Raw genomic sequence first — 27704 nt, 5'->3', positions numbered from 1 at the left:
TGGTTCTAAAGAGATTCTACAAGTTCTCTTTTTCCTCGGGTCTGTCACGTTATTGCATCACTGAGGAGGAGAACAGCATGTGAAGAGGAGTGACCTCTGCCTTACTAGAGCCATGCCATCTCCCTGCAACATCAGAAATAATGGCAAATACTACAGATGTCCAAGAATTATTCCCCTTAACTGAAAGGAAAACTTGTTAAGTGGTTTCCGCTCAAACTGACAATTCTTCACTCCAAAACAATATGTACATCACAGGGGACTACACAGAAAGGCTCGTGTTACACCGACAGCCACACAGCTCATTATTTTAAATTCATCTCACATTTTTCTGTCTAGCACTAAATATCACGGATACCAATGAGATGTGACAGCTTAGTGCTCCATACATAATTTCTAGGTAGACTGTCAGAACACAGGTTTTGGATTTAAAGGTTCCAAGTTCTTGGATCATTATTGAATTTCATTAATTGGCTGAAAAGTCATGAATGTTTTTTTTATTTGCAGCAGCATTTGAAAGCTAGGGTACGGCATTCACAATGACTGCACAGCCTGAACCACTTTAGGTTTTTAAAGCATGACAAACTTGTTGTTAACCCCTTAAAATTCCAGGTCCCACAAAATGCCTTTTGTCCCATGGGTGTGATGGGCTGGTATGCTAATATTATCAATCAACTGAATAAATGTTAATATTTTTAAAATGCTTTCAAGTGGCAGACTGATTGAAGTCGGACAAAACAAAGTACTTCAAGTTATTGTTGCTAAATGTTGTTCTACAGGTAAATGAGTGGCTCGTGTTCTTATTCAGTCACACAGTTTGTTGCTTCTGTTTAATTAAAATGACCCCTCGTCCTTTTTATTTTTTGTCCTTTACAAAAAAAAAAGAAACTGTGTACAGACAGACCAAGCTTATTGTGTCACAGTATGTTACAGGCATGAACTGAAGTATGGTGGACCTTCTACTTCAGGACTGTAAACGAATGGGAGGAGATGTAGCGTGCGGTCTGTGGCAGGCTGGAGGAGTTCTGATTTATTTCCACAGCTCAGCCAAACTGACACTTACAGCCCAAATTGTTCCTAGGCCTTGATGCATGTCCGTAAACACACACACACACACACACACACACACACAAGGCCTGCTAAATGCGTTAACTCCATATCCACACAAGCTAGAGTGAAAAAGGCCATCAGCGAGCTTCTCTTCTCTACTTCAATTTTAAGGTAAAAAGCTACCAGAATGATCCTGGTGGTTGCAGCCAAAGCACCGTAAACGCCCATTTTGTGCTAAAGTCATTATTTTATTACACAATGAGTTCATTACCTGTTTCAAACACAATCACAGACACCTGCAGGATAATCTTCAATACCTGGAGTAAAAGACACCATCAGGCTCTGAGAACCAGGCTACCTCATGATTATGTACTTGTCATCTGTATGAGTATCTCTCTCCATTCACACCCCCACAGCCAGAGTCAACACAGCCTTTGCACATCCAATCTTTGGATCTAGAAAAGGAGCAAACGTTCTGAAAAGGGTAGAGTCCTCCTCCTATCTTGCGCTGCTTTCAATATGAGGTCTTTTGGATGGCCTACTGATGGAGCTCTGTGACAAAGCTGAAAAACAAGCAGATAAATCAGCCTTCGCCTACTCAGTGCACTCATAGTGCCCATCATTCAGCAAAATGGGACAAACATTTGCTGCAAATTTAAACCCATCTGCGATCCAATGGCAGAGCAGTGAAGTGGACTGCAGAATGTTTATATTTTACAACTTTTAAGTATGATGGTACATTATTATGTATCGCCTAACCGATCTACATGTGTTTTGTGGATTTGGAGTCGGCATTCGACCCTCAGGGGGCAACTCTGGGGGTATTCCGGGAGTATGAGATACCAGGCCCTTTGATACAGGCTGTATGACCGATATGAGTGCTCAGTCCGCATTGCCATGAGTAAGTCAAGCTCATTTTCGGTGAGAGTTGGACTCTGCCAAAGCTGCCTGTTATCATATGTGACATGACTCTAGGGTCCTCTCAGTCTGATGTGAAGCAGTCCTGTGTGCGACAGCCAGAAAACATACAGTTTGACCTGGGTTTCAAACCTAAAGCCTAGGAAACTTTGGATACATGTATAAAGTATGGATGTGAAAATTAGCCTGTTACACTAACAAGTGCACCATGCAATCGGACTTGTTGCACTGTCCTAAATAAAGTTTTGGGATTAAATCTAGATGCCTTTGCTTATACCATCATCATCCCAAACACGATCCTTTAGAAGATCAAATAAAACAGGCAAGTCATCTTGTTGTTGTCTTTGTTTAAAAGACTAAACAATCTCCTATGAGACACTTTTTAACAGCTTTTGTTCTGCTACCATTTAGTTGGACAAAAATCTGTACTGGGCTGATTTTCCAGATTTTTCCTGTTTAAGTAAGGGATGTCCTGTTTCGATATCGATATTGGAAGTAATTCGATATTGGTCCAAAAACTATGTATCGAATTATATCGGGCTGCATGGTGGCACAGTTGTTTGCACTGTTTCCTCGTAGCAAGAAGGTTGCAGGTTCGAAACTCGGCTATGACCTTTCAGCGTGGAGTTGCATGTTCTCCCCTAACCAGGTCCTCTGGTTTCCTCCATAGATCTCAACATGCCCTATAGAGTCACAGTTGTACGCTGCTTTGGATAAAAGCGTCTTCCAAATAAACAAACATATCGGACTGCATCTAAATTCTCAGATAAAAGCAGTCCGCTCCACTTTAAATTGCATTAATTAATTTATTATAATTTTTTTATTTATTTGTAAAGTTTACATTTAAGCAACCAATGGTTAATAAAAAAATTGTCTTTTTTTTCTTACTGTTATTGGCTCATGTTCTTCAATTGAGTAATATCACTTGATCAAGCCTTTCATACATTCCACACTGCAAAATAGGTAAAAGTATGTATGATTTGTGTTGACATCGTATCGGATCGGTATCGGTATCGTAAATACTGAAGGCTGCATACATTGGTATCATATTGGGAAGTGATAAAGTTGTTTCAGGACATCCTTAGTTTTAGTATACAGTTGGTTAACTGTTCACTTGAGATTGAAAACTTCTACTGTGGTTCTGCTTTAAGCTGACAGAAGAGCTGGCAATAAAAAAAGAAAGGGTAAAACAAAACCATGGGTTAGAAGGATGTTTTCCTGCATAAAATATGCTATCTTAAAATACTTCAAATGGATTCTGAAGAATAACAAAATAAATACTGATGCTGGGAAAATGCTTCTAATAATTTCTTAACACAGCAAAGATTTTCAACTAATTACCAATACTTAAAAATGTTAGGTTCGGCTTTGGACATAGGAAGAACAAAACACGGCAAGAAAATGTTTTAAACTTCAAGAAAAATGCTGATTAAATTCTAAATATAAACGTTTCTGACAATTATTAATCATGCAATATTTATGTAAAAACCTAATTCAACCTCACTGGTATTTTCTACCAACTAATTGTATCTGTATCAAAAAAGAGGGGGTGTTGCATAACAGCTGCTGAATGTTAGCCGTGTCCCAGTAGTCTGCTGGCAGACTAGACGGACCCCATAGTGAGACGAGCTACAGAAAGACATCCATCATCTCCCACAGGTGCTATCATTACTGTGCAGATTACAGCAAAATAGGCTGGAAGTGATGTGTTCACAGATGAGACATATCACCAGCTACAGGTGCAGTCAGAACAGTTCTCTGTCATCTCAGCCATGCGCATGTTCTCTCTCAGGTCAACGCTCCGAACCATCATCACCATAGCAGAACTTTAGCATCTGCATGGTCTGGGTGATTTAGCGGCATCATTTATCAAACCTTCTGCACTGAAAGCAATCGAGCCCCTGACAAAAGATAAAAGATTATTTTATGAGCTGTCATTTATGCGCGTTAAATAAAATACACTCAGTGACTGTTCCATGTGTTGGTGTATGGAAGGAAGGGATGGGGTAGGTGCACAACAGACGGGAAGAAAATGTGCAAGTCAGTTAAAAAGAGCTATCTTATTAAATTATCTCTCTGCCTTTTACAGCGTGGCCCCACTCTTCTCTTTCCATTGCTTTCCCTGGCTAAACATTTGTCTTTCCATTCATGGCTGAATTTGTATTCCATTGAAATTGGTTCCTGTTGGCATGCTGAAGGTGGGGGGAGGTGAGTGGGTGCAAAGTCCACATTTAAGCTTGCTGTATTCAGTCCCACTGCTCTGGGTGCACCAATAAAACTGGATATAAAAAGTGTATCCAAATGCTCGTCTTTGTTCAGGAAAAACATCTACAATATAATTATCTACCCAGTAAGGCTAAAAGGGTAAAGAGTAGAGCTGGAGCGATGCATCGATGACGTCGACGGCTCGATTCTAAAAATTCGTCGGCGTCAGATCCGGTAGTCGACGCACCGCGCCCACTTGTTGCATCCCCAGGAGTTTGTAAATAGAGGAGGAATCTGCCTGTTTTACCTCTAGTTCGCCCTCTTCTCCGCCTTCACTAAAGCTTGGTTTATGCTTGACGCATTCACTTTCCGCTTGGTGATGCGTCTCACGGATGGAACGCGCTTCACAACTCGCAGCGTTTATGGTTCGTGCGGCTTGTCTCTGCGGTGAGCCAATATTCTCCCAAACTGTAGGGGGCAGCATGGAGCTCTACGGCATGCATCCAACACTACGCCATAGTAGAAGTAAACATTACTGTTTACAACATGGCATTCCAGCATTTTTAATAGCGTCCTCGTCTTTTCCGACAGTGCGAGCTATTTCTCTCCAAGAATTATTAACAACATGTTGATCACGGTGATCTCTGAGAGCTGAATCATACAAATGTCTGTATTTACCAACCTCTGCCATACTAGTTCTCGCCGGTCCGCCATGTTTTTCCACGTCCGACCCTCCGCGTGGTTAGAAATTTTCCTAGGTGCGCGTTGCGGAAATTTTGGGCCGTGCGGAGACGCGGTGGAGGGGCGTGGTTGTTAAAATGACGCAATTTTGCCGCGCAGAGCCGTGCGAACCTCGCGGACGCGTCAAGCATAAACCAACCTTAACATCTCCGCCAAATACCGAAGACCCGGAACAATGTCCGTCCGCTACTAGATTCCTTTCCTGTTTTGTCCGCCTTCGTCTCCCGGCAACGGACAACAACTTCCGGGGTCAGATGCGCTGCTTCGTCTCTACCGCAGATGTAGAACATCACCGGGAGCGTTTCTCCCTTCATAAAGGAGCTTCTTTCAGACATTAGGAGAGCTGTTTTGGTGGTAGCAGTCTCTCCTCCGTGCTGGTCTGTTTGCTGCTGGGTGTTTTTGTTTTATTTAAACTTGCTAACTTGAACTTAATGTTGGTAAAGCTACTGTTAGCATCTTCGCTAACAGCTTCTTGTGTTTGGATAGGCTGTTACGTTTTGGCTTAGAGTTCATCGTTTTTGTGGTGCAGATCTCCCTTTTATTACATTTAGAGTGTTGTGGGTTTCCGGTTTAGTGTAAAATATCACCTTGAGTTTGGTTTAACCGCCCAGTTTAGAGTTTGGACCTTTGGAGATCCTTATTTTGGTCCAGAACCCTGTAATCTTTGCCCAGTGGGACATCCCTACTTATTTGTACTTTTGTTTTAATTCCCCACAGGCAGAATTAGTTTTATTATTCCCAACTTGTGGATGGAAAGATTTATGTTTTTTTGTTGTTGTTGTCGTAAATAAACCTGATCATCATTTTAATTTTTAAATCCCACGTTATTGTCTAGGGATGCACTGATACCGATACTGGTATCGGTATTGGTGCCGATACCAATACCAGTATCGGTATCAGTAAAAGTTAACCAATACCAGGAACCGATACCAATGCAGTTGCTTGAAAATGGCTTCACTGTAACTTGTCATTTCTGTTCACCTAATATTTTAGTTTTGTGATCATTCCCATTCATATATTTTACTTTTTATCTACCTCACAGTTTTTCCTGTTGAAAGCAGAGAAGGAAATAAAATCTGTATTCCAAATCAGCGCATTTTATTGTGTGGTGGAAGTATCGGTATCGGTAATCGGCGAGCACTAAGATCCAAGTATCGGTATCGTATCGGTTTGGAAAGAGAGGTATCGATGCATCCCTATTATTGTCCCTTCTTTTTTGCACATGAGCCTAACTCCCCAGGAAGAGTCGTAACACCACTCGCCTCACGCACATAAGTGACCAAAACAAGCAGCATGGAGACACTCCGTCTCCAACCACCTCTCAGGCAGCAGCCTGCACTCCCAAGTTCTACACGTCACCAGAACATAACCAACCGCAACCCAATAAAAGCAGTACAAAATGGAAGGCCTGCAGTGTTTATTCTCTTACAGTAACAACTTATCAATTTTTGGGAGGAATTTATTTGAGATTTTCTGGTTTTTATTAATTGTGCAATAGAAAAATAATCGCTAGATTAATCATCTAAATAGTCATTAGAATAGTCGACTATTCGATAAAATAATCGTCAGAATAATCGTTTTAAAAATAATCGTTTACCCCCAGCCCTAGTAAAGAGGAAACTTTCCTTTATTCTAATTAATTTGAAGAGATTTAAGTTAAAACACACATTTACTATAATGTCATTCCTTTCTTTAGTCTATTTAAACACGTTTGAATAAATCCATGACACGATTTGAGACATAGATCATGAAAAAGGCTTCAAGTGATTATAAAAACAAAACAAAAACAAAGAAAATTATTAATAAGTAATAAATTACAATTGTCAGCTGTTAAATTTCCAAAACCACTACCCGCACTCAGAAACACTGATAATGCAGTAAACTATATTTTGGACATTTCTTGTCTGATTCACTCTTTGGGTCTTTTAGAGACAGCGTCCCTCCCACAGAGAATGATACCTTGACTGGTCAGGTGACTGTTTATCTTTTAAGCTCCATTAAGCTAACGCAGTGACTCACATGCAGCCTTTAATCTAACTGATCACTAGGAAGAGATGTTTGTTTACACGCTAGGGTTGAAAAAAATCACTATTTGGAAGCCATGAATCTTCAACAATAATTTATGTTACAAAAATGCAAACTGGAAAAAGAAAATACTAGTTTTAGGAAAATCTCTTAGTGAGGATTTTGTCAGATGTGATCATCCTTAATTAAGAGTGTTTTATTCCAATGGCCCCAACACACAATCACCCTCCAACCTAATTGACACCACGCCCACCGGATTGAGTGAACGCTGGCGCGCTTGGCTGCCGCTGCACACCGGTAAACTTTGATTTTATATGTTGGACTGACACTATCAGATTGTTGACTGGACTGTGGATATCTATATCAATCCTAACCTCTATTATGTGGACCAATGCTATTCACGTGTGGTCCAAACTCATCTGGATTTTATCATTCATCTTCCACCGACCTGCTGCTGGCTTCCTCCAGTACACTGCCGCTGAGCTCCTCAGGATTCACCACCGCCCTGGATCTCCACCGGCTTCACTGCACCTCGACCCGGACATCTCATCTTCTCCGTCGGAGATATGTCCACCGCGGCTCACGCAGGAATTTCCACAACCACAACTCCGCTTCAATCAATTCTTTCTGGTCCACCACTCGCCGTCGTCCTCACAGGAACTCATACCACCGAACAGCTGATCACTCCTCGTTAGCCAGCCTCGCCAGGACAGCTAACGCTCATGGATGTGACAGCACCACCGTCAACTTTGGCCTTCTCAACATCCGCTCTCTCACTGGGAAAGTCATCTCATTCACGATCTCATCAAGGACCGTGGAATCGACTTCATGTGCCTTTGCGAAACTTGGCAGCAGCCAGCTGATCTCTCCCAGCTCAACGACGCTACTTTTCTTTTAAATCCCAATAGTCTATTTTTGCTCATTTTAAATATATTTTTAAACATTTTCTAAATGCTTTTTTATATTTTAACATTTTTTTTTGTTTTTGTGAAGCGCCTCGTGACTTTTATCTTGAGAGGCGCTATAGAAATGATATTTTCTTCTTCTTCTTCTTCTACTCCTCCCGGGTTTGTTTACCTCACCAAACCACGCGGTTCTCGCGGAGGAGGTCTCGCGATAATCTATCGCGAGAATTGGAAAGTTTTGCCAGTGTCGGTCTCTGATTTTAATTCCTCTGAGTATTTGGTTTTTAAACTTAATGGACCTACCCCCACTATCATTGGATTAATCTACCGCCCCCCTACGCCTCACAAAGACTTTCTGTCAGAAGTCTCAGTACTGCTCACTCATTCATCTACACGCTCATCTAATGTAATAGTGCTTGGAGATGTTAACATACACATGGACAACAGCGATCTTCCCCTCACCAAAGACTTCTCATCCTGCCTGGACAGCCTTGGATTTAATCAGCACATCAACTTTCCAACTCACTCCAAAGGACACTGCCTGGATCTGCTGTGCTGCTCTGGTCTCACCCCTCTTAACTGTGCAGCTGATGATCTCCACATCACTGATCACCATTTTATTTCTTTCAATGTTGTAACCCAGCTTTCTTTTACCAAACCAACCCGGCTCATCTCTTTTAGGAATATAGAGGACATCAATATTGACACTTTATCCTCCTATATTGATAATATTCAGCTAACAGACAATCTCTCCTCTCCTGATGACCTGGCTGCTCCCTACAATGACCAGTTAGCTCACATTTTAAACTCCCTTGCTCCAGTTAAAACCCGTTCTGTTCTATTTCGTCTAGTCTTAGCCCTTAAGCGAGCTGCTGTTGGAAGGGTGATCTCAGCATCAGCCAATCATGAAGAGCTTAAATGTACGCCCACCACGTGGGCACCCCTTGTGGGTTATATAAGTGGAGCGACTCCACTGCTCGCCTCCGTTTTCTCTTCACGCCAAGCTTAAGAGCTTCCTTTAAGAGCAATTATACAAGAAAAATCTACTCACCGACCATGTCCAGCGACGCCAGGACCTGCCCGGCCTGCCAGACGGGCTCCATCTCCAGCGGCGACCTGCACGCCAAGTGAGCCAAGTGTGAGGTCTGTCTCGGGGCTCACCACGCTGGCCTGGCCTTGACCCCCAGGCTTCGTGCCCGTTTTGTACCGCTCTGCCCGTGGCTGAAAAGGTCCGCCGGGTCGAGTACTTCACCCCCTCCACCAACGAGGAAATTCCGGTGGCTGGCACTACTCGCTGGACAAGGCGTTACGGTTCTTCAACGTCGGCCAGGAGCCGGCTGGCTCCTACCGACTGGACGATGTCATCGACAGCGAGGAGTACGACGAAGCTGGCTGCCATAGCCCTTCTTCCCTCCTGTACAACACGGAGGTCGACCACGAGGCTGGCTGCCATAGCCCTTTTTCCCTCCTGTGCAACACGGAGGTCAAGAAGCCTCGTGAGGAGTACGACGAGGCTGGCTGCCGCAGCCATTATTCCCTCCTGTACAACACGGAGGTCGACCACGAGGCTGGCTGCCATAGCCCTTTTTCCCTCCTGTACAACACGGAGGTCGACGAGCCTCGTGAGGAGCACGACGAGGCTGGCTGCCGCAGCCATTATTCCCTCCTGTACAACACGGAGGTCGACCACGAGGCTGGCTGCCATAGCCCTTTTTCCCTCCTGTACAACACGGAGGTCGACGAGCCTCGCTCAGCGGGTCCTTCTGCTCCAGTGGTTTCTTGCTCCTCCCTGCCAGCAGTTAGAGCGCTGCTCCAGGAGCTGCCCGCCATCATCTCCGCGGCTGCGACCCGCAAGCGGCTAGCCGTTCCAGAACCGGCTCCCCTGAGGCTGATGAATTGGTGGAAATTTTCGGGGCGACACAGACGCGCTGTCCAGACCCCGTCTGGCAGCGCTTCCCCGCTGCCATGAGCTGCTGGTCCACCACCTTCTCCAAGCCTGCCAGGCTCGAGGCGCCAATTCCCACATATGCGCCCATTACCAAGGTCGAGGGCTTCTCCGACCAGGGCTGGCCATCCGTTCCTCCACTGGAACCGGACTTGGCCTCGCTGTGTGGCGTCAAGAACCACCTCACTGGACCGCCAGCAGTTCCCGCTAAGCATGACCAGCTGCTGAGGCGGCTCGCCGACCGCGCACACCAGTGCGCCTTCCAGACCGGCGCTGCAGGAAATAACATCGCCTTCTCGCCTTTGGCGTTTCCAAAATGGTGGAGGAGCTTGACTCTCCTGTCGAGTCAAAACCCATCATTACTAAAACTGCTGATGCCATCCTCAATCTGTGCGCTGCTGTACTCACCGGTTCTGCTCGCATTGCTGCCTGGCAGACCCTTATCCAGTGGCCTTGTGGCTCACGGCCCTTCCCTCCATTCCTGAACACCTGCACAGAGAGATGCTGGAAGGCCACATCACCTCTGACATTCTGTTTGGTCCCCATCTTACGAGCGACATCTAGAGGGCTCAGCGGCTGAACTTTCAGCCACGGTGCGAGACCTGGTCCACTCTCGGTAAGCCTCGCACTCCGGCCGTTCCCCCAGAGGATGGGACAAACGGCGCGGAAACTCGATGCGCCCAGCTGCACGGCCCGCCCCGTGGAGCCGGCCTCCCGCTGAGGCGGGACCAGGGAGTTGGCGGCCAACGGTTCCGAACGAGCCAGCAGACACAGCCTTGGCAGTCACAGGAACCTCGCCGAAAACAACCACGAAAACGACTCGTTGGGGGGAATGTGTGTGCTTATGGCTGCAATGTTAACTCTGTGAATTATTTTGGTTTTGAAATAAAACCCCAAAAAACGTCACATCGAGAGCAGAATCCTACAGTCCTCTGCAGAACCTTCTGCCGAATCCTCACACATGATGTTCCCCGCACCAAGCACTGCAGCACATCTGCATGTTCACACAGTCGGACTAAGTCATGTTACACGGTTAGCTGTAAGGGTGCGCTCCATTTGCGCACCGCCCCCAGCCTACGGCCAGGCCCGACTCATCCCGCTTCCCCCACAACGTTGGGTGGGACGGGATGTCATGGCGCTGTCGCGACCACGCGCAAAGCGCGCACATGGCGTGGCTCCATCCGCTGGCACTTTGACGTCCCTGTGCACGGGCCCGGCTCCCACTCGTCATTCATGGACTCCACGCTCTGCGGTGCGGATCAGCCTCTTCCAGCTGTTTCACACTCGCCCTTAAGAGCACAGCCCTCCCTGGGTCGCTCCCAGTTCTCTGGTATGAGCGACGGCGGTAAGGGCGCGAAACCAATCCTCAGACGTTGCTCACGTGACCTCGAGCACACGTCCGCTGTCGGAACGCGCGCACGAATGCCTCCCTTTCGGCTACTCGCTAGCCCAGCGCACTTTCTCTAAATGTCTGGAGACCGCGCTGCAGCCACTGCACGGCGGAAGCGAGGGTTTTATTTTACCTGGACGATCTGCTCCGATGCGCCCGGTCCGAGGACGGGGCGTCAGTGCAAACCAGGAGGTTAACAGCATCTGTCGAACCCTGGGGTTTTCTATAAACTGGGGGAAGAACTCCGTTCTTCCATCCCAGTCGATTATGTTTCTCGGGGTGGAGCTGAACGCCTCTCTAATGAGAGCACGTTCGTCGCCGGTGAGAGCGGCAGATCTCACCACGGTGATCTCCCGCGTGCAACTCCGCGAGATCGTGAGAGCCCTGTTAGTCATGAGACTTCTGGGCATGATGGCTGCAGCCCACTCGGTGGTGCTGCTGGGGTTGTTGCACTCGAGGCGCCTGCAACGCTGGTTCATCTGCCTCCGGGTACACCCGATACGTCAGAAGAGACGTATGTTGAGGGTTCCCCCCTCAGTGGGCGGGGACCTCGCTCACTGGGGGAATCCCTGCATCCTCTCACACGGGATTCCAATCGGACATCCTGCGTCACACGTATCTGTGTTTACGGATGCGTCACTGTCTGGGGTGGAGGGCACGTGCTTGTCCCATACGGTGGCAGATCGCTGGCCCTCCCACACGCACGAGCACATAAATGTGTTGGAGCTTATGACAGTGAGGAATGTGTTCAGACACTTCGCTGCCCTTCTCGATGGCCGTCATGTCGAAGTTCACACAGATAGCCAGGTGGCGGCAGCCTACATAAATCGCCAAGGGGGAGTTCGATCCCTCCTACTATTGCGCATAGCCACAGATTTACTGTGTTGGGCACATGTCCACCTGCTGTGCCACCTACATTCCGGGGATCCTGAATGTAGCGGCAGACATCCTGTCGAGAGGGGGTCCCCGCGACTCCGACTGGCGTCTGCATCCCGCGCTGATATCACAGATCTGGATAAGGTTTGGGGAACCATGTGTGAATCTGTTCACGGCTCGCGAAAACGCTCAGTGTCGCCTGTGGTTTTCCCTGAGTCTCCGGGACCAAACCTCGCTCGGAGCGGACGCCTTCTCACACCAGCCCTGGCCTCAAACGCTCCTTTATGCGTTTCCACCAGTCCCTCTGATCCCCCGTCTCCTGGACCGAGTTCGGTCAGAACAGCTCTCGGTAATTTGGCTCCCAGACGCCTGTCCGCGTCATGTCTTCCGGACCTGCAAGCGCTACTGTCCGGCTCCCCGTGGAGACTCCCGCGAAGGGCGGACGCCCCTCCCCAGGCGGATGGGATAATCAAACATCCTCCAGAAATAGGCCATCGGCTGTGGGTCTGGCCGCTGAGCGGTCATGCTTAGGGGTTTCTGGGCTGCCGCATGATGTGGTCACCATGATTCAGAGTGCGCGGGTGCCCTCTACCGTTGCATCTTACGCTGCTAAATGGGCAGCTTTCCAGAAATTGTGCACAGAGCGGAATGTTCAAGCGCTCTCCTGCCAGCTGGCGGATGTCCTATCGTTTCTGCAGATACGGACGGACAGGGGCCTCGCATTCAGCACTATTAAAACATGCTGCAGCTATCTCATCCTGTCACCAGGGTTTTGGTGATAGGTCTGTTTTCAATCATCCCCTCACAAAACGTTTTCTAAAAGGTGTCAGAAGGAACAGACCTGTGCCCCGCCCACTATTTCCCCAGTGGGATCTAACGGTGGTTCTGCGTGGCTTATCTGAAGCCCCATTTGAGCCCTTGGACCAGGTCTCACTCAAGTTCCTGTCACTTACAACTGCCTTGCTGCTGGCACTGGCATCAGTCAAGAGAGTGAGCGACCTAATCGCCCTCTCAGTGGCTCCCGCATGCCTCAGGATCCGGAAAGATGGCGGGTCTGCTGTTTTATGCCCCAACCCAGCCTTTGTGCCCGAAAAACATTGATGCTTCCTTCAAATCCAGGTCAATTTCATTGGCTGGACTTTTTCCTTCTCCCCATAATTCTAAGGAGGAGGCGGCTTCCCCTCTTCTCTGCCCGGTGCGCGCGCTCGCACGATATGTGTCACGCACTTCAGGGATTCGCCGCTCACAAAGCCTGTTTGTGCACTACAGGGAGTCTTCCCTTGGGCGAGCGCTGTCGGCCCAGCGTCTTTGACTCTGGCTATGTGACGCCATTTCCCTCGCTTACACATCATCGGGGCGGGATCCTCCTGAGACACTCAGGGCTCACTCAGCCAGAGGGATTTCCTCTTCTGTGCCGCCCCACAGTGGTGTGTCAATGGAAGTAATTTGTCAGGCTGCTTCATGGGCTGCATGGGTTATTATTTACGAGATGTGTCTTCAGGATCCATCACTCGTTCAGTGCTTGGACCTCAGCAGGCTGAGTGAACGCATTATGGCACCTCATCAGCCCTGCTTGAATGAATTTCATCCTCTTGTGGATGATATTTTTTAGTGGTGGCCCCACTCTTCTCTCTGGCTGCCTCAGCCTTTTAAGCCCTGGGCTGAGGCTGAGCGACCCTCACTAAAAGGAGACTTATTGGGTGTGTCCATTGGTTGAGCTAACCAGTGTGGCGTAAACCCATCCAGCTGCGCATTATTCCAATAGCAGCTCGCTTAAGGGCTAAGACTAGACGAAATAGAAAGTTGGTTACGTATTGTAACCCCAGATTCTATGAGTCTAGTCGCAGCCCTTAAGCCACTGGCCACACTGGTTCTGTTAGGACTAAGAGCCATCGGAGGCGAGCAGTGGAGTCGCTCCACTTATATAACCCACAAGGGGTGCCCACGTGGTGGGCGTACATTTAAGCTCTTCATGATTGGCTGATGCTGAGATCACCCTTCCAATAGCAGCTCGCTTAAGGGCTGCGACTAGACTCATAGAATCTGGGGTTACAATACGTAACCAACGTTACTTTCTGTCAGTCTGCTCCCTGGTTTTCCACTCAACTCCGGACGCTGAAAACAAAATCCAGGCAGCTTGAATGCCTCTACAGAAAAACTGGTCTCACCATTCACAAAGAACTATGACTCAGTATAAGGACTTACTTATACTAACCAGACAACAGTATTACTCCCGTCTAATCAACTCCAATCGAGGCAACACTAAGTCATTGTACTCCATTATCAATGAAATTCACCGGCCATCCGATACTCTCCCCCCACACATGTGCTCTACTGCTATTTGTAATGCCCTTCTTCTGTTCTTCAACGAAAAAAATAATAAACATTCACCGTTGTTGGCGCAGCCATGCTGAATAGGAGTTGGAAACCGGCATCGGAGGACAAATAGACACACAGTCGTATTTGCGTTTGGCCTGCAATTCCTTATTTTTGTGAATGAGCAGCCCTTTTATTTCTCACAGGTGTGTAGCTCCGCCCACAACCCGATTCCAGGTCATTCAATTAAGAACACAAATGGAACAAACAAATCAAAACAGTCAACATCCCCACTTGTTCTTAAATTGGCAAAATACATTCCTATACATCAAACACAAACAAAACTCTTCAAATGCCAAATATAAACACCACAAACTTATCCATCCTTGTTTTGGACATAGGTTTGGTGAAAACATCTGCTACCATTTCCTCTGTAGGACAGTAATGAATGGTTATTTTCCCATCGCTGAGTACAGATCGAACAAAATGATATCGTATATCTATATGCTTACAGCGTTGGCGGCGGACTGGGTTTCTTGAAAGGGCAATAGCACCTTGATTATCCTCAAATATAGTTACAGGTGAGTATTCCACTCCATCGTTCATTCCAGCAAGCAACTGTACAAGATAAAGACTTTCCTGAGCAGTAGCCGACAAAGCCATGTATTCTGCTTCGCATGTGGATAAAGCCACAGTGGATTGTTTCTTTGACTTCCAGGAAATAACAGGCCCACTCTGAGACAAAGTAAAACAGTAGCCAGTGACGCTGCGCCTGTCATTCTGGTCTGCTCCCCAGTCCGCATCACTTTAGGCCTCAAGTTTCAGATTGACCTTAGGTTCCTGTTTTCTGAAACACAGTTCCTGGTCCACAGTGCCTTTTAAATACCTCAACACATGTTTAGCTGCAACCCAATGTTGTAGTTTCGGTTCAGACAGATATTGTGATAATTTACCGACAACGTAACTTAGATCTGGTCGAGTACATGTCATTAGGTAAATTAAACTGCCAACCACTTCTCGATACATTTTTGAGTCAGCAGGTTCACCCTCACTGTCAAACTTTATCTTCATTTCACATGATGTTGACCTTGGCTTACAATCAGTCATGTGAAATCTTTCCAAAATCTTGGTAATGCATCTCTTTTGGTTCATTTTTATTTCTCCTTGTTTCTGGGTAAAGTCAATGCCGAGGCAATGTCTCAGTTTTCCTAGATCTTTCATTTTGAATTCTGCTCCCAGCATTTCCTTCACACTTTTGAGGATTTGACAATCACTTGCTGCAATAATAAGATCATCAACCCAAACTATCAATATGACCTCTTCATAACAATTCCGTCTACTGTAAACACAGAAATCTGCCGTATTTTGGACAAAACCATTTTTAACAAGAAAATCATGAAGTATTTTATTCCAATTTCGTCCTGACTGCTTCAGACCATACAATGATTTGTTGAGCTTGCACACCAATTGCTCTCCTGTCCTAGACTTGACCTCAAATCCTTCAGGTTGTTCCACATAAACCTCACAGTCTATGGGGGCATGCAGATATGCAGTTTTGACATCTATCTGATGAAGATCTAAATCATACTGAGCTGCGAGCTGCATCAAAACGCGTAATGACGTCATATCAGCAGTGGGTGAGAAGGTCTCATTATAATCAGTACCAAACACTTGATTATAACCTTTTGCCACAAATCTGGCCTTGTATGTTGTCTCAACAGGATTTTCTTTAACAGTATAAACCCATCTGCCCCCCACTGCTTGTTTACCTTCAGGTAGGGGCGTTAACGTGTACGTGTCGTTCTGTAAAAGAGAATCGATTTCATCTTTCATAGCCCTAGCCCACTGTTCTGATTTTGAAGAGCTCAATGCCTCCTGTAGTGTCTTAGGAACATCACATGCCACACGATAACAATAGTCCACATTCATCACATGATCTTCAGACTTTGCTTGATAATCACAGTCAGTGTAAAACTGAGGTGGTCTTCTCTCTCTCTTTGGATAACGAGCAATGTCACAACCCTCACTTTCACCTTTAATGCTGACGTTGGAATCACACATCTCTGTTTTCATCTCTTGGGGGACTACATCGGTCACATCAGGTGTTGGAACTGTCTCCGCTCCATTCCTATGTTGCAAATGTTCATACCTGTCTTCGTCTGTCTGAGTGTTACATTCCTTTGTTTGTTTTGACACAAACTTCACCAACCGGTTCCTCGATACTTTACCAGTGTCTGGGAAGAAAACCAAAAATGCAGGGCTGTTTTTGTCGTAGCCTACAAACACGCCCTTTTCACATCGTGGGTCCAACTTTCTTTTATCTTGTTTGTAAACAAAACACTCTGAGCCAAATGCTCTCATTTTAGACAGGTCTGGTGTTTTCCCAGTTAGCAGGTAGTATGGAGTCTGTCCAAGACGTCTGTTATAGCACCTATTTCTGATTATAGCAGCAGTCTGTACTGCATATGTCCACAACTCTTTAGGTAGCTTACTCTCAATCAGCATGCATCTTGCCATCTCAAACAAGGTCCTCCATGCTCTTTCTGCAGTCCCATTCTGATGGGGTGAGTAAGGAGCTGAGGTTTCATGTCTGATGGCATTCTTGCTGAGCAGTGATTGAAACACCGAAGATGTAAATTCTGTTCCATTATCGGATCTTATGCATTTGATTTTTCCATAAGGGGCAACATCAGCAATGAATCTCTCAGTAGCTTTAACAGTGTCACTCTTAGCCTTAAGAAAATAAGTGAACATGGCTCCTGAATAGTCATCTGTGAATACAACAGCGAATCTGAATCCATCTTTACCTGCTGGCTCTATCGGCCCAGCCAGGTCAGTGTGAACAAGTTCAAGCACTTCTTTAGCCTTCTCGTCTAGATTTGTATTTCTACTTTGTGCAAACTTTCCATTAATACACACTTCACATTTCTGATCAGCTTTCTTGCTTTCCCTTTTTATTTTCATACCTTTTGTGACATTTTCTAATTTCAGTATGCCATCATAATTACAGTGACCCAATATTGTATGCCACGTCTGAACATCATAACACACATTGCATTTACCAACTTTTCTTTGCAGAGTACTTAGATAGAATAGTCTGCCATGTGTGTTAATTTCAAAAGTCATACCGTTTTTATGGATGAGCCGGTTCTGTCCTTCTTTGAAGATGACTGTTGCTCCCTGCGCTGTAGCCGCTTTGACTGAAAATATGTCCTGTGGAAATGATGGGACGTAGAACGCCTCCTTCAGCCTCATCTCCACATATTGTCCTGTACGGTCCTTCATGCACACTTTGGCGGTGCCTTTCTTTAACGCAATCCCGCTGGCCCGATCTCCATCAGCCAACTCCAGAATATGACTCTGGGGTGTGAAGTTTGGATCAAACTCTTCAAACATGCCAACATCAGTAATGATATGCCTCGTTGCTCCTGAGTCGACCATGAGGCCCTTCATCTTTACAATCCTGCCCGGATCGTCATCCAGTCGCACCTTGAAAGCAAAGGTGTGGTCCTCCTCGTCTACTGCTTGCTTCACCTTGTCCCGCTTTCTCCGTCGACAGTGCGCGTCTTTGTGCGTGACGCTCTTACAGAAGCTGCACCACTGTCTTTGCTCTCGGCGCTCCCCTGCTGATGTACACTCCGCAGCTTTGTGGCCTTTTTGCCCACAGGTGTAACAGGTGAACCTAGTACTCCAGGTGTCTCTTCCCCTCAACTTCATCATGCTGTCCTCTTCTGACCCGGAAGCACCAAACTGTTCTGTGCTTTCGTAACTCCTCAGCTTTGTTTTAAAGTCTGCAAACGTTATGCTTTCATCACTCTGCGTGATGTGAACAGAAAATGGTCTGAATGCATCAGGCAGGCCTTTTAAAATCATTGCTGTCAATAAACCATCACTTAGTGTCTCTCCCGCATTACGCAGTGCCGTGATAGCTGTCTCTGCCCGGATAATATAGACGCTCTCATTCACACCCTTTTGGAGAGAAGTCAGCTCTGTGTACAAACTGATGATGCGCGGCTTCCCTTTTCCTGCGTAATGGTCGCGCAGGATCCGCAGCGCCTTCCTGCCATCATCTGCAGCGTCTCTCATTACCAGAGATAAACTCTTATCATCCAAGAGCTGAATTAGAACAGCATATGCTTCCTCATTTTTGCTGGAATCCTCCATGTCCTCTTCATCATCATCTGCAGCTGGACCGTCACTCAGGATGATGAATTTTAAGCCAAGCAGGCGCAAATGCGCTAGGAATTTTGTTTCCCACAGTTCATAATTCTTTTCATCTCTGTCAAAATATAAGCGGTTCCATCGGCCTCCAAACTCTTTACTGGGTCCATAACCTGTTGGCGCAGCCATGCTGAATAGGAGTTGGAAACCGGCATCGGAGGACAAATAGACACACAGTCGTATTTGCGTTTGGCCTGCAATTCCTTATTTTTGTGAATGAGCAGCCCTTTTATTTCTCACAGGTGTGTAGCTCCGCCCACAACCCGATTCCAGGTCATTCAATTAAGAACACAAATGGAACAAACAAATCAAAACAGTCAACAACCGTGCAATCAACCAAAGCATCCCCCCTACATCTCCATGTGATCCTCCCAAACCAACACAGTTATTTTCCATTTTCCAACTTCCCAGTGGTTCTGAGATATCAGATATCATCCACAAGTCAAAGCCTTCTACCTGCCTTCTCGACCCCCTTCCCACGGCCTTGGTTAAATCCTGCCTCCCCTCCCTGCTCCTCTCGTCTCCGCTCTCATACACGCATCCCTTTCCTCCGGTATTGTTCCCTCTATCTTCAAAACTGCTGCAGTTACTCCAATACTTAAAAAACCTGGTTCAGATCCTAACATTGTTACTAATCTCCGCCCCATCTCCAACCTACCCTTTGTTTCCAAAGTTTTAGAAAAAAAAGTCGCTGCCCAGCTCCACACCCATCTGACACTAAACTCTGTCTATGAACCCTTCCAGTCCGGTTTCCGCCCACTTCACAGCACAGAAACAGCCCTCCTGAAAATAACTAACGATCTCCTCATTGCTGCTGATTCCGGTCTACTATCCATCCTGGTCCTCCTTGATCTGAGTGCGGCCTTTGACACAATATCTCATTCCATTCTCCTCCATAGGTTATTCTCCATCGGCATTGCTAACATCCCACTTCAGTGGTTCCAGTCCTACCTATCAGGTCACACTCAGTTCATTACTATCAAATCCTCCCGCTCACAGCCCTCTTCTGTCTCTTCTGGTGTGCCCCAGGGCTCCCTCCTGGGGCCCCTCCTTTTCATTATATACATCCTTCCCCTTGGCAATATCTTCCGCAGATTCAATGTTCATTTTCACTGCTTCGCGGATGACACCCAGCTCTATTTGTCCAGTAAGCCAAATTCTGCACTTCCTCCCCCCTCCCTCATCACCTGCCTTCAGGAAATAAAATCCTGGTTCAGTTCGAACTTCCTGAAATTAAATACAGACAAAACAGAACTTCTTTTGGTTGGTACCAAGAACACCCTCTCAGAATTTGACAGTTTCTCTCTCACAGTTGATAATACTTCAGTTTCCCCCTCTCCCCAGGTCGAGAGTCTGGGTGTCATCCTAGACAGCACACTATCCTTCCAATCTCATATCAATAGCATCACACGGTCAGCTTATTTCCATCTTCGTAACATTAATCGTCTTCGCCCCTCCCTTGATGTCCACTCTACTTCTATCCTCGTCCATAGTCTGGTTACATCACGTATCGATTATTGCAACTCTCTTCTCTCAGGCCTCCCTCAGAAAACCCTCCGTAAGCTCCAGTTGGTTCAGAATGCAGCAGCACGCATCGTCACTAAAACTCCCATCTCTCATCACATCACCCCATCCTCCAACAACTCCATTGGCTACCCGTGCACACCAGGATTAACTACAAGATTCTCCTTCTCACCTTCAAGGCCATCCATAACCTCGCCCCTCACTACCTCACAGATCTCGTTCACATCGTCACCTCGTCCCGTTCCCTCAAGTCCTCCTCCTCCATTCATCTCTCTGTGCCCTCCTTCGGTCTCAGCACCGTGGGGAGTAGAGCCTTCAGCTGCACCGCTCCTAAACTCTGGAGCTCCCTTCACCCTCTCATCAAGAACATTAACTCATTCACAGAATTCAAAAAACATCTCAAAACTCACCTCTTCATAACCCCATCAGCTTTGAATTTGAGAGCCTTGTTTGTTCATGTTTACGTATGTTTACTTCCTGAATGATTTGTGTTTTTATTCTGTACAGTGTCCTTGAGTGGCCAGAAAGGCGCTTTTAAATAAAATGTATTATTATTATTATTTACTAATAATTATAAGGATGATTCTCCTTAATATTTTAAAAGAGCAATAAAATGTTCTTTGAGCATTTAAGGAATGATAAAGCAGGTCTTTGTGGATTCATGTTCAAATTTTGTTTCAGTTCTTCATTCAAAAAGACCCTAACCCTAACCATGAAAACATTTATTTAATTTGTGTTTAAATTGCTGTTTTCCCTGTTTGCTTCTAAAATAAAATTTACCACGATTAAAAAAAGAGCGCAATGAGGTACCTCTTAATTATTTAAGTAATTAATGTTCTTACGTGAATCTTTTTCAATATGAATGATCATGCTCCTCACTATAATATACTAATGGACACTCAGATTCAGATTAAAAATGTGTCCTAAACAAAAGTGTGTTCACGGTTACATTTTTTTATCCTAAGACACGACTTTGACTAAATTTTACTTTCTTTTCATAAAATTAACAAATAGAATAATTGGAAAAAGTTGGAAGTTGACTTCCCTTCCAAATAAAAGCATAAAACTTAAGTGAAACAGGGATAAATTTCTTTATGTCCAGGTCATCACCACATAAGAGGGACGAAGGGGGAGGGAGGGGGAGGGAGAGAGAGGGAGGGAGGGAGGGAGGGGGAGAGAGAGAGAGAGAGAGAGAGAGAGAGAGAAAATGTAGTTTTCCAAAAATGACTGGAGTGCAGTAGTCAAGAACCGAGCCAGTAAAGTCTGCTCTGATTGGTCAGCTGTTGTGCAGACTTGTGCGATCTATGCAGCTATAATGTAAGCATGTTGCATGATGATGTCACTGAGCAAAGGAAGAGAAGAAGAAGAAAATATCATGTCTACAGCGCCTCTCAAGATAAAATCGCTTGGATGACAAAAACAACAACAAATTCAATTTTCTGTTCTTGACCTTGAGCTGTGCAACTGCACACATTTTACATAAATAAAAGAAAGAGAAACACACACACACACACACACACACACACACACACAAGAAATAATAAAGATGAAAAACCTGATTTTTTTTACATCCTGTACTGATGCAGCACCCATGTGTGTGAACAGTTCTGCTCATTCCAGTCAATAATTCATCAGTGTGTGTGTATGCAGATCACCGAGTTCAACCCCACATCTCAGCTATTTTAGGGGCCACGCCACAAACGAGAAAGAACAAGCTAAAAATAAAAGCTGTACAATCCTGCTGCAGAAGGGCTGAATATGACCAGCAGCAACTAAACATGGGGCTCTTCTGTGTGACATTCCTTTTCTAAAACACCTACTGGTGCTGCGGTTGCTTCAACATGCCGATTAGACCTGAAAACGACTCTAGCTCTAATATGAAGGTTAAAACACAGATTCACTGTGATTTTTATGCTTCACGTTGTTCTTTTCAGTGTTATTTTAATTGCATCATCATGTTCATTTAAAGTTTAACTATTTTCAAAACAAAAGATTTTTCACTGAGTTTCTAAAATGAACTATAAATAAAAATAAATTGCATCTACATTCTCATAGATCTAATTCTAAACAGCATGATGATGCTACTGTAGTACACTCAATGTCACATGCTATTATTGTAACTGATAGTTTTGGTTTAACATTCTATACAGCCCATTTAGAGTTTTTATTTATCCTTTTATTTAGAGATGCCCGATATTATTGGTCAATATTAGCATTAAATGTAATACTGAACATTATTGGTATCAGTTTCTACTCTTTCAAACTAAATGCAAACATATGACAGCTTAGAAATCATTTCTGGGGAGTTTTTAGTTTGCCTGGCACAACTGAAATTTAAAATAGTTGTAAATTTATCCAGATAATGTTTTAAGTTTAAAGTATTCATAATAGGAGATATGGGATGCTAGTGTAACATCCAGAAAGGGTCCGTTTTCACCTTTATATTGACCTGCATAGTGACCGGTCATATACAGAACTAATTGCACTATCTAGGTGGATTTTCTTTCTATTTTCTACAACCCAAAAGATTCTGCTGTGCTTGTTCCACAAGATAACAGGATGCGTTCTCTCCCAATGTCTCCAAACATAGCTTTCCCCGTAATCTCAGACTGCTGGATTCCTCCCTCTGAATATAAAGCTGATGTGGCCGAGAGCGTAGGTTAACGAGGGCGCCGATTAGAAGAGCTCGTCATTCCACGGCTTCCACGTCTGGTGTGTTCTGGGCGTTAGGGGAAGCATAAATTCTGAAAGGTTACCTATTTGGTATCACAGAGCAGGGTCAGATAGTCGAATGAAAGCATTTCTAAGTTACTTTCAAAATTTGAAACTACATAGCCCACCTATAAACTCTATAGTGGCTTTGTTGGCGTACCTCTAACAGACCAGCAGCAGAAGTAAAATACTTGAACTAGATTAACAATTTTAGACTCTCTGGGAAATGGTTGAATTGTACCCATAACGCAGCTCGTGATCATCTCGACAGCCTTGATAATAAAATCTTAAAGGTTTAAGTAAAATGATCAGGCTTCTAATTGGCAATCCCCGAGAGGGCAGCATAACTCGTATTCACAGAAAAAAATACATGACTTGAAAAAATAGGTGCACAAAAATCGCACACATGCAAAATGTTATTTAACAAACACTCCAGAGAGACAGGCATCTTCAAAGCCGATGTAGAGAAGAGAAAGGTGATGTGCTGCTTCTGCGTCTGTAACAGTGGATCCATACGTTTGCAAGTGGTTGGCTGGCAGATTGCTTTGCCTGTAGATCAGTCCCTACTGACAAGTCTAGATGCCTTCAATGCCCAAAGAGGTTTGGTATCTCAAACAGCAAACACCCACAACACATCAAATGTGACTTTAGAAGATGATCATTGATGGGGAGGATGAGGAGGTATCCCATAATGTCTATGAGTGACTCACACATTTCCCAAGCTGCTGTCTGCACTTTGCCAAAATAGGCTGTGGATGATTATAATGGCAAATAGAAAATATGGTTGGAGATGGATTCAGGAGGTTCATGCTATACAGGATAGGTTAGGGCAGGGGTCGGCAACCTGTGCCCATCAAAGAGCCATTATTACCCGCTTCCCACAGTAAAGAAAACACTGGGAGCCACAGCAGCCGCGGCATTGTGGGCGGGGCCTACCCTCAGACAGGGTGAGGTGTTTGTAGGTGGGGAAGGTCAGAAAAGGATCCGATCATTTTGTTTTTCCCTCATTTACAGTGACGGAGATACCGATGCAGTGCGCCTGGCTCTGGTGTTGATCAAGTTAAATTTGATCTCTCTGCAAAAATTTTCACAAGAAAACAGAACAGTTAAAAGCAGGCTTGTGCTGACCGGACAGTTCCCGGAAAGAATTACCCCGCCGCATGCAGACAAACTGACATTTTATTCTACGCACATCGCAGATGTAGCTAAAAGATTCCCATCTGAACAGCTGAGCTGGACACTGCTCAGCGCAGCTCGCTGTCAGCGTGTACTACATAAGGTCCACAGCGAGCTGAAGATGTGGAGAGGGGCTTGGAGCGCGTCGCAGAACCAGAGCGCATGCAGGAAGATTCCTCCGACTGAAGCGAGACTTGTCACTTAGAAAATGTTCCCTGATGATGAAACTTTGGCTGAATAGCGCTTGTTCCTGTCTCCAATGTGGCGACACATCCAGGAGCCGTCTGAGGAGAATCCCAGAATCTCACATCCTCTTCAGCTCAGAACACGCCTATGATTACGCACAAGCGTGACGCGTCTACCCGGTCTCACAGTAAGACCGGGTTGGAACTGTTCAGGTTCACGCAGACAATCTTTACGTTTATAATTAGCTTACAGATGTAAAATTAATGCAGTAAAATATAAAGCTTTTTATTTAAATATCCATTCATTATTTTACAAGCACAGAGAGCCGCATCAGATGGATGGAAGAGCCGCATGCGGCTCCAGAGCCGCGGGTTGCCGACCCCCGTGTTAGGAAATGGGAATTTGACACTCAGATCACCATGATGGAAACAAAAATACTCTGAAACCAGCAAGACTTCAAAGCAAGGACATTAAAAAACTGTTCAGTGTTAAAGAGCACAGGTTTATGGGTGTGGTGAAAGCAGGTTATGTCACATGTTGAATCAACACAAATGAGAAACTTACCCCACTGCAAAGGTGCGAGCTGTAGGTGCTCCAGGACCAGCTGGTTGAGGGCTCCCTCCACACTAGCCTCTCCACAGCGCTGCAGGGAAGGGTGGGGGGTGTTAAGGACAATAAGAACCCTCAAGCTACCGGGGGACGCAAGCGGTTGATTACTTTTCACAAACATCAACTTTCCTCTTACTTTTCCTCATATAAAAACCAACAATTGACAAAGACTTGTTGTTTAACCTTCACTTAGATGTCCTTTGATTTGGGTGTTGGTGTGTTCCAACAATCAGCCAGCAGACATGATCATGCAACTTCTGAGTTATGCATCCATTAAGATGTCAAACAAACTGGAAGCATGTTTTAAAATATGACATTATCAAACTAATAATGCTTTTGAATGCATGAACAATGCAAGAACACACAGAATGTGTGTGTGATGATCCGAACACCGTTTACACAGCTGACATTTGGAATAATAGGTTGGGAATGAAGCACCAAATGCCCCCAACATGTGTCTATTAACCTCAGAGGGAGAGAAAAGAGTGAGTGCAGAGGGAGAGGGAACATCCATGGACAAATGAAATCCATTGTGTTGGGAAGATCTTATGCTTGACTGTAAACATTTAAATGTCTGAATCATAGAACGAGTCGTGTGTGTGGCCCTGATCTACTGTAGGACACCGGTTCATTTAGTCACAAAGTACTCAAAACAGGCCAACGTCTTCCTTAGATTACTGAAATCTTCCCCTTTGTGTGTGCCCACAGTCCACCGCAACTCCATTCCTATCAACAAATTATGAGTGAAAATAATCACCCAACACAGGAGTACCGTAATAATTAAAATGGTGTTTAGTTTGCTCAAGGCTAAGCAGACTGTAATCAAATCTCCCATTTGTCCTTCTTTTCTCATGTCATTTAGGAAAATGTACAGTAAAGAAGAACTGCGCAGACAGCCACGTTCTCATTCACACAGGAAGATGTGTCCATGTGCAGGAAACGATAACATCAGGAGTGAAGTGATAATAACAGGACACATGTGGTTCTGATCTGTTGACACTAGATTAGCGACAGTTCCGTCTAAACAGAGCCAATCTGAAGAGGATCAGCTGTAAGTACCATCAGCTGCTTTACGACTCTTCTCAGAGACCGTGGAGTGCCCGGGGTGGGGTGGGGTGGTATTTGGAACCAAACTTGTGGTGGAAAGATGCGGAAAGTGTGAGGAAGCCTCGCTGGAAATGGGACAGCTCTTGACTGCTACTCATGCTAGCTGGGATCAGACTGATGAAGTGGGTATCAAGTCTCCCCCAGGGCTCTTCATTTATATTACTGGTACACAATAAAGCCCATATGAGGCCACGTTTGTTCTCTTTTGTTATCCGACAGAAGAGTAAACAAAGGCATCAGTGCGTACTCACACGTTACCAGTCTGTGCCAATCTTGTGCTTCCCAGAGTGAAGAATGAAAAATCTCCCTTCATTATTGCCTCCTACACGACGCCAAAGCCTGACAGATAAAACATCGTTTCATCAATAACTGCTTACTACAGAAGCCAGTTTCTACCTCTCTAAATATGAAACTGTCATCTGATGAATGATTGGAAAAAACAAGGCGTGATGGACGAAGCCAGCGGGCGATTATGTAACGCACAGAGTGGAACTCCTTCACGGCGTCGGTGAGAGCCCAGAGGTTTGAGCGACACCGTCCAACAGATGAGCGAGTGAGTGTGGAGGTTGTTCTGAGCAAACCTACTAGTTTAAATCTGCTGGATCACGGTCACAGATTATAAAACACCACACAGATCAATACTACCCTCCAACTCTCTGGTTTGCCACCTAATTACTATAATAATCACATATTTGTATGATTCAGACATAACAAGTGGAATATCGCTCAAAAAGCAAAGGCAACAGCTGGCAGTTGTTATTATGCTAGAGCATGGATGGCGGGGTGCGAGGCCGGCAATCGAAACATTTGGACTCAATAAAGATTTAAGGAAAGACAAAATAATCTTTTCAATAGACAAATGTTATTTTATAACATTTCTCCATGTGTCAGTGACCAAACATCTATGTGTATATATATATATATATATATATATATGTGTGTGTGTGTGTACTAGTTTACTGAATACGAATAGAACTATTTGTGTTTTTAAGGGTTTAAAAGGTATAAGTTGAAAATCTGAACACATATCACATTTGTTCTGTGACAGGGTGATATGTAACACTTTTGTATTCTAACCCAAACTGTTTTCAAAAGGCCTAAAGACACATTTATATTTTTATGAAACAAACTCATTAGTTTAGATGAAACACAAAACTAAAAGACATTTTGACGTAAACATTTCAGAATCTGAAAGTAAAAAAACATGTGGTCATTTAGTTTTCCATCTGTCAGGTCAAGCAAGCAGAAAGCCTCCAGATGTGCTGCAGCACTGCCCAAGCTGATAAAACTAACATCATGCAGATGTAACGCTGGCTAAAGTCGATTTGATCAGGAGAAACTTTACAACACACTAGTCTGTGCTGTTTATTTTGGTTGTGATGTCCAACAAGCAGCCTTTAAAAGGATATAATGCTCCAACATATCTGCAGCTTGCTGTTGATCTGGCAGCCTCGGGCATGCTGCCGCTCCTCCTCCAGCTGTTTGGGGTTAGTGAAGTGAGCCGTCTCCTGGTCCAGCTGTGGCAGGCTCTCAAAGTCAAACTTGTCCACTTGGATAGCCATTCTGTAAAAAAGGGACAGGAGAAACTTAAATAAGAGCTAAAACATAATAAAAAGAAACCTTTTAAGATATAAAAAAGCCTAAGATCACTTGTAAAAGTTTAATATGTGAAGTGCTTTAGTGTTGGGCCTAAACCAGGGGTCGACAACATGTTCCCATCAAAGAGCCATTATTACCCGTTTCCCACAGTAAAGAAAACACCGCAGCAGCCGCGGCGTTGTGGGCGGGGCCTACCCTCAGA

General features: G+C 45.1%; 1 protein-coding gene across 4 annotated transcripts in view; it reads right to left on the bottom strand.

The window, feature by feature from the left end:
• trappc9 (trafficking protein particle complex subunit 9) overlaps positions 1–27704 on the bottom strand; it is a 297274-nt gene that overhangs the window by 46668 nt on the left and 222902 nt on the right. For all 4 annotated transcript variants that reach the window (XM_070556145.1, XM_070556147.1, XM_070556146.1 and 1 more), the window contains 2 exons: positions 27313–27466; positions 24752–24842 (listed from right to left, as the gene is read on the bottom strand). In XM_070556145.1, coding sequence (XP_070412246.1) covers positions 24752–24842; positions 27313–27466 — 245 coding nt within the window. The remainder of the gene's footprint in view (positions 1–24751; positions 24843–27312; positions 27467–27704) is intronic.

This window comes from Nothobranchius furzeri, chromosome 11 (genome assembly GCF_043380555.1).
Source record: "Nothobranchius furzeri strain GRZ-AD chromosome 11, NfurGRZ-RIMD1, whole genome shotgun sequence".
Taxonomy (NCBI): domain Eukaryota; kingdom Metazoa; phylum Chordata; class Actinopteri; order Cyprinodontiformes; family Nothobranchiidae; genus Nothobranchius; species Nothobranchius furzeri.
Note: the sequence above shows the minus strand (reverse complement) of the source record. Positions and strands in the feature narration are given on the sequence as shown.